The sequence below is a fragment of the Petaurus breviceps genome, unplaced genomic scaffold (genome assembly GCF_028583685.1).
Source record: "Petaurus breviceps papuanus isolate PSGF00001 unplaced genomic scaffold, PetGlider_PUasm1.0 90444, whole genome shotgun sequence".
NCBI classification, from domain to species: domain Eukaryota; kingdom Metazoa; phylum Chordata; class Mammalia; order Diprotodontia; family Petauridae; genus Petaurus; species Petaurus breviceps.
The window spans coordinates 903891-912121 of NW_027187256.1; the positions used below are offsets into that span (position 1 = coordinate 903891).

Genomic DNA, 8231 nt, shown 5'->3' on the forward strand with positions numbered 1-8231 from the left:
AACTGAGAAAATTGCTGGGGGCCACTTTGAATCACCCTGGACTTTTGAGAACTGCCCCCTGAGCTGCCAAGGACTGAGGAGACATGGCTGTTTGGTGGTACTTTGTCTGTCTGTTTTCATGTTGTTTTGCCAGATTGATCCACTGGTGAAAGACAGTCCTGTTGAAGAAGCCCTGGAACCTGGCTGTTGGCTAAGAAGCCCTGAGACTGTCCTGCAGACAGAGAGTGAATACTGTCCACTGGTGAAGGACAGTGCTGTTGTTGCAGGGGTCTGGAGACTGTCCTGCAAATGTTTCTCTGTCTTGTAACTTCTGCTTGTAATCTGTCTGTATACTCTGAAGTTTGGGGTGCTGACTTTTTCCCCTGAACTAGGTAAATGATATGTTTGATTGATTAAAGCAAGATTGTTAACACATTATGAGTTGCTTTCCTTTGAAAAGCAGATCTAAGAACCTGTGTTGGCAGCCACCCTGGGGATGCTGGGGTGCTTGCTGCTGCAGGGGCTGGCAGGATAGACTTGCTCTGAGCAGATATTAGGAAGTTTGGATGATAGGTGGGAGCAGGTGATCTTAGCAAATCAAGGTCTCAAGGTGGGACTTCCCAGTTCCAAGAAGTCATCTGACAAAAGTTTGAATTATCAATGGAGAAGGAACTAGAGAAATTATACCACAAAATGAATTTTAGCATCATACTAAATGAACACCTTGAAGGATTTCAGAAATTATTTTATAGATTCTTACATGAAATATATGGGGGGGCTAGGTGGCACAGTGAATGGAGCACCAGCCCTGGAGTCAGAAGGACCTGAGTTCAAAGCCGGCCTCAGACAGTTAACACAAAACCTAGCCGTGTGACCTTGGGCAAGTTACTTAACCCCAATTGCCCTTCAAAAAAATTAAAGGGATGTTCTGTTTATTGGGGGGAAATCCAGTGAGTTCCAAAAGATTCAATTCAGCCCTAGGGGAAGATAAAGGTCAGGGGTTTACTTGATGCTATCTCTTCTGTCCTAGATAAGTAGGTGTTGGTAAAACAGAATGTTGGAAACTAGCAAGGGCTACAAAGACCCCAAAATTCTAATTGGTATGTGCAATTAAAACTCCTTTTTGGATCTGATAGTTCAGCAAATTGAGCACTTGAACAAAATGTACAATACAGATGTTCTTTTTGTTTTGATGAATTCTTTTAACACTGATGAAGGTGCAGAAACACTACTTCAGAAGTACAATTATTGCTGTGTGAAAATCTACACTTTTAATTAAAGCAGGGAGCAAAAGACATGCTTTTCTGAGAGGACAATACAGAAGCTTGGTATCCTTCCAGTCATGGGGATATTTGTATCAGTTTCTACAATTCTGACTTGCTTGATACTCTTATAGGAGAGGGAAAGGAGTACATTTTCATGTTCAATATAGAAAATTTGTGTGTTACAGTGGTTCTGTATATTCTTAACCATCTCATGAATCCATCCAAAAGAAAATGTTGCAAATTTGGCATGGATGTTACAAACAAGACTCGGGCAGATGTACAGGATAGTACCCTATGAATGAAAACATAATATGAAGACAAACTGAGTTTGGGTGAAATTGCTCAAGTGACAAAAACACATTGATTTGTGCAAGCGTGTATCAAAATTCAAAATATTTAACAACAAGAAAGCAAAACCTGTGGGTCTCTCTAACAGCAGTTAAGAGATTGTAGGAGAACACTATTAATGTGGAAATCATTGTTAATCCAAAAAGCTTGGATGGAGGCCCACAAGTGTTGATGCTCCCCGAAGCTGTTTTCTGCCTTCTGCTAAAACTATATCAGATCTTCTACGTGTGATGTCAAATCTCTACAGACTTAAAAATGAGTGAAAAGTGAGAGTTACCAACTGTGCTATTGTTTAAATTAGGAAGATGTTTTACAAAGTTCATATTTTAAAAATAAATATCACTTTGATTCTCTGAGTGAAACTGCATATTGAAAAAATCCCCAAAGAAAACTACAAATTTAAAACATCTGTAAAATGTTATTATTTATTTTGTTAAACATGTCATAATTATATTTTAACCTAGGCCATCTTATTTGCAGGCAGCTTAGGCCCACAAGTTACAAATTTGACACCTCTGGTCAAGATGATTAGATTTGCTGGATTCTGTCTTGATCATTTCCCCAACTGTGAAAATATCTGGAGAGCCCCTTCCCAAATCTGTTTGGTTCTTACACCATAGATGACAGGGTTGAGCATGGATGGGATAACAACACAGAGGTTGACTAGGAGGATATATGGACATAATGGGAATGATTCATGATCAGTTTTGCTTAGTGCATACATAGAGGGGCAGGAGTGTCATGAGATAGCTGATATAAAGTTAATGATCACTGCTCCTAGGAACACCTTTGAAAGTACAGGTTATTGGTAGGAACTGACTGACAATGATGATGCTTAAATCAGAAACTCCTGACAATGAAATCTGTATTGGGTCTCATTTTTTTCAAGATACCTGATTTCTGAAAATGTCTTGACTTTAGGATTTGGTATAAAAATACTCAAGAGCCCTATAATCTATAGGTCAGAGGGGGTAGTAAAAAGCTATAGAATAAATACCATATTGTTATTGTTACTTGTAGCAATCTTTTGAATATTAGTATAAATTAATGACGGTGACAGGTTTCCCCTTTTCCCAAATACCTATTTGTGTTTTCAATAACTCTATACAGAAATGAATTCCACTCTTCCAGTAACCTTTCCAGCTTTATTTTAAATTACTTCCTTTCATGCAAATCACATTTTACCTAAATTGGACTCCTGACACAATATTGCCATTTTGCTTAGTCTATTTTTAAAGGTGTTATTTTCTTCAGCATTTTTTGGGTCTACTTCAGAAAGCTGTTGACTCTTTTTTTTCATGATTTTCTTGCATCGCTCTCATTTCTTTTCCCAATTTTTCCTATATTTCTGTTACTTGATTTTCAAAATCCTTTTGTAGTTCTTCCATGGCCTGAGATGATTTCATATTTTTTCTTAAAGGCTTTGCCTTGACCTTGCTGTCTTCCTCCAGTTGTATGCTTTGATCTTCCTCCTCCCCAAGGAAGTAAGAAAATACCTTTTCACCAAGAAAAAAACCTATAGTATTACTTTTTTCCTCTTTACTCCTTTTCCTGGTCAATTACTAGACTTTTGAGCTCTTTGCTAAGTGGAGGGAGTACTGCACCAAGTTTCAGGGGGTTTGTGCAGCTGCTTTCAGAGATATCTCCAGGGACCTGTAAATTCTCAGTTCCTCCAAAGTGGTATGATCAAAGGGGAGGTATTTACTCCTCTCCTGGGCTGCACTCTGGTCTGTGAACAACCACAAGCCCTCTTTTCTGCCCTGGAACTGCTACTTGCAGGATTCCCTCTCTACAGCTTCCACACACCAGTGCTCTTCCTCACTCTAGGATTGCCACCCAGGACTGTGACCCAGATCAGCCACTCTATTTCCCCACTGTCTGTAGGCCAACAGGGCTTTGGAAGCAGCTGCTGCAGCAGTGGCTGCTGCCATCCTGGGGCTATAGCTGGGGCCAGACCAGCCTCCTCTCTCATCCAGGTAAGAGAGCTTTCCCACTGAACTTTGAAGGTGTCTTTGGCATTTGTGGGTTGAGAAGTCTGGAAACCGCCACAGTTGTCAATGATTCAGTGCCCTGAGACCTACTCCAGTCCCATCTGTCCCAGCACACTAGGTTGTGTTAAACTCCTCGCCTGTGCAATAGATCCTTCCTGTCAGTCTTCCAGATTGTCTTGGGCTGGAAATTGTTTTACCCTGTCATTTTGGGGTTTCTGCTGCTCTGGAATTTCTGTAGATTCAGTTTTTACAGGTATTTTGAGGGGTTTGGAAGGAGAGCTCAAGCAGGTCCCTGCTTCTACTTCGCCATCTTGGCTCCACCCACTTCTAACTTTTATTATGAGAGGCAGTATTACTTACTGGATAGGGAGCCAGCCTTGAAAAGAAAGACATGAGTTGTACTTCTTTCCACTGGCACTCACTTGCTATGTGACCCTAATCAAGTCATTTAACCTCTTGTTGGTCTAGACCTCAGATAGTATCAAACTCAAATAGAAAAGGTCTACTAAACTATACATATGGGCTGCAAGTTGACTTAGAAAGCTACACATTAACTTTATGTCCTATTGTACTTTTATTTATTTTGCTAAATAACTCCCAATTACATTTTAATCTGGTTAGCTGCACACTGGAATGTTGCCTGTTGCAATGCCAGTGGGTGGAAGGTTTGATATTTGTGCCCTAGACGACTCTGTGAGACTATAAGTTACAAAGAAAACATTGTTGTAGTATTGTTGGAGGGAGTTTGTTTTCTCATCTGAGAGTTCCCTATCCCAATGAAAGCACAAGTTTAGTCCCTCACTCTAATTTGTATTATCGCTATTTGTAGAGATGCTTTATCCTTTTACTAGACTGTAATCTACTTGAGAGTAGACAGCTTCATTGGCCCTTCATGGTGTCATGGACATGGTAAATGTCTATTTAATGGTAAGTCACTATTTCAATTTTTGTGTGTGCCTGTATGTACACACACACATACATACATACACACAAACACACATACACACAAACATTTAATAAATTAGGTATTGACTTGGAGGAGGAAGGAGAATGGTACAAGACATTTGAGAGGGATCAGAGAAATCAGGACTGTGAAACAAAGTCTTCCGTGGACTACTTGTCCAGGTACAAATATCACAGAAGGGGAGTGTTACCTGGAATAACGACAGAACACTAATTATACACATTTAAATGCTAAACATATAAATATACACATAAACTTATAAACATATATAACTGCTAAATATAAACACATTATGTTTATATGTGCTGTATTGCTTTCTTCAGCCTAACGTCTTCATTTTGCCCACACTGCATTGCAAAACTCAGGGTTTCCACCAGTGAAATTCCCTTGTTTTAGGTCTCATCATGTCAGGACCTTACTATCTGCTCCTTCAATGGTGAACACTTTATATGGTGATATTTTAATCTTTTGAGATTTGATAATGGATACAGAATAGAGAAGAACGCTAGTTAGTATATGCCTCTCTAGGAGAATCCTTGAAAAAATATTCTTCCTAAGTTGCTTAACTTAGAAGAGCAACTCAAATGGGGAAAATTTCAGTCAAAGACTTCTGGTGACCCAGCCAATTTGGGAAATATAGTGGGATAAATAGAGACTTACCCTTGTAATCAAACTATAAGTCACCACCTGCCCTTCCTAAAGGTAACCCATGATTGTAAGTCACTGCTTAGACTTCTGCCCAACTGTGCTGAACCAATTTTTGATGGTTTGTCATCAAAACCAAATTTTGATGATAAAATTCCATTTATCATCCTGTGCTCAACCTTGTGCTCAATAGAGATGTACAATGAGGTAATTAGGTAAAGATGGGGATGCAGATGGGTTTAGGGATATAATTTAGGATGGAAATGTAGATAGCAATAGGGATCAGCAAAGGTTTCAGCATAGATTAGAGTTGAAGATGATGGTGTAGATGAGAACAGGAATTGTTATGTTGATGTGTTTTGGAAAGAAATGAGGAATACTAGTATAGGGTTGGGATAAGAATGGAGGTGGGGAAGGGGATAAAGATAAGGTCTGTGTAAGGAAAATGATATGATTGGAATAGGGGTATGGATATGAATGTGGCTTAGCATGGAATTGATGTTAAAATAGGGTTGGGTTGAGTGGAGATAGAACTAGAGATTAGGCTAGGATTGAAGTGGGGGATAAATGTGGGGTGTCTTACTTTGTGAAGGAGATATTCATAGGTTTAGATACTGGAATGGTATTGAGAATATGTATGGATGATTCAGGCTTGAATTTGGGCACAGAGAGACAATTGTGATGGAAACAATTTTCTTGGATTAGGAGTCAAGATTAGTGGTGTCAAACTCAAAAGGAAATGGATCCCTGAACCCACCTACTTACTTAGAAAGCCATTAATTACCTTACAGTGAGATCCCTGAGGATTGCACTTGTTCTCAGCATATATGGGGAAGTTTGGAGGAGAGGCAGGTGAAGGTGATCTTAGCAAACCAATGTCTCAAGGTGGGACTTCCCAGTTCCAAGAAGTCATAAAAAAGCTGGAATTATCAGTGAAGAGGATATTAGAGAAAATACTTTCAATTGCACCACAAAATGAATCTTTGTGCACTAAAAAAATTCTGGTTTGCTTGATACGGTTATAGGAGAGGGAAAGGAGTACATTTTAACGTTTGACATAGAGAGTCACGCTGGATCTGTATGTTCTTGTATTCATCTTTTGAATATACATAATGGAAAATGTTGCAATTTTGTCATGGAAGTCATAAACAAGACAAAGATGTAAAGGGTGGTACAGTCAAACATCATAAAGACAAACTCAGGTTGTTTGAAATTGCTCAAGTGCCAAAAACCCCTGTTGATGAATTCATGTCTGTATCAAAATTCAAAATATTTAACAAAAGCAACCTGTGGATTTCTTTAGCAGCAGTCAAGAAGCAGGAGGAGAAAAATACTATTGATATGGACATCATTGTTAATCCAAAGACCTTGGATGTATACTCAAAAGTTATTTAGTTGGAGACTGTGGTTGGAACTGGTATTAAAAGTTTTGAGAATTCTCTTGGCGTTAATGTTCCCTAAAGTTGTTTTCTGCCTATTACAAGTACATTCCATCTCTTGTGATGTCAAGTCTCTATAGCCTTAACAATGAGTGAAATGTGAGAGTTTCCTACTGTGCCCTTAGTTAAATTAGGAAGATCTTTTATCAAAGTAATATTTTAAAAATAACTATCATGTTGATTCTCTAGGTGAAACTGCATATAACAAAAACAACCCAAAGAAAACCACAAATTACCATTATCTATGTTGTATTATAATTTATTTTGTTTAATCTAGGCCACCTTATTTGCAGGTAGCTTAGACCCACACGTCACAAGTTTGACACGTCTGGTCAAGATGACTCTCGATTTGTTGGCTTCTATCTTGGTTATTTCCCCAACTGTGAAAACATCTGGAGAGCCCCTTCCCAAATCTGTTTGGTTCTTACACCATAAATGACAGGGTTGAGCATGGGTGGAATAACAACATAGAGGTTGGCTAGGAGGATATGGACATAACGGGGAATATTTTTCCTACCAAAGCGGTAGGCAAAGACAGAGAATAGAGCAGGGATATAGAAAAGCAGTATCACACAAATATGAGAGCCACATGTTCCCAATGCTTTGCTCTGAGCTTCCTGTGAGGGAAGATGGAAGACAGTTCATAGGATGAGTATGTAGGAGACAGCAATAAGAATGATATCTAGACCTGTGGAGAGCAAAGCAGCTGCCAAACCATACCAGACATTGACAGAGATATCAGCACAGGACAGCCGGGCAATGCCCATGTGCTCACAGAATGTATGTGAAATTATATTGGTTCGGCAATATGGTAACCTTTTGAGGAGGAAGATAGATGGGAATATAATGCAGAAGCTGCGTGTAAGTGTGGCCCCAGCTATCTTTTTGATGATGGTGGGAGTAAGGATAGTGTTATAGTGTAAGGGTGAGCAGATGGCCACATAGCGGTCAAAAGCCATGGCCAGCAGGATGGCTGAGTCAGCCACAAACAGAAAGTGGATACAGAACATCTGGGTGAGACATGCATCAAAGGAGATGGATTGGGTCCCCAACCAGAAGATGGTCAGAGCCTTGGGCATCGTGGAAGTAGAGAGCAGGATATCAGCACTGGCCAGCATTGAAAGGAACAGGTACATGGGTTCATGAAGGCTCCTCTGGGAGATGATTACACTGATCAGAATGCTATTTCCTGCCAAGGCAGCCACATACATGATGCAGAAGGGGAGAGAAAGCCAGTTGTGCAGGTGCTCCAGACCTGGAATTCCAGTGAGAAAGCAGCCAGCAAGGCGTGTGTCAGTGATATTCAGAGGAGGCATTGTGCCTTTTACAACTTTGGAGGTGAGGGCCTTATTATTTTATTGATGTTTTATCTGCATGAGAGAAGAAAACTAGAAAATTAATTTTGGGCTTTGGCAAAAGCTATGGAATCTTCAAACAAAGTCAAACAGCTACAGAATGTTGAGAGTAGCATCTTTGACCATTTGGCAAATGAAGAACTTTCTATCACTGAGTTTTACTTGAGAATGAGGCACATGGTTGAGAGATACCAACACAGACACAGTCAACCACCACCACTACTTTATTAAGCATTTACTATGTA

General features: G+C 39.6%; 1 protein-coding gene and 2 pseudogenes across 1 annotated transcript; 2 read left to right on the forward strand and 1 right to left on the reverse strand.

Annotated features, from left to right (window-relative positions):
* Window positions 1-1171: 1171 nt before the first annotated feature.
* LOC138177757 (UTP--glucose-1-phosphate uridylyltransferase pseudogene) lies at window positions 1172-1855 on the forward strand (annotated as a pseudogene).
* Window positions 1856-6192: 4337 nt separating this feature from the next.
* LOC138177758 (UTP--glucose-1-phosphate uridylyltransferase pseudogene) lies at window positions 6193-6794 on the forward strand (annotated as a pseudogene).
* Window positions 6795-6999: 205 nt separating this feature from the next.
* On the reverse strand, window positions 7000-8231 carry LOC138177602 (olfactory receptor 52B6-like). Its single transcript, XM_069108815.1, is given in 1 exon segment — window positions 7000-8231. A coding segment is annotated over 1 exon segment (948 nt). The 5' UTR covers window positions 7948-8231.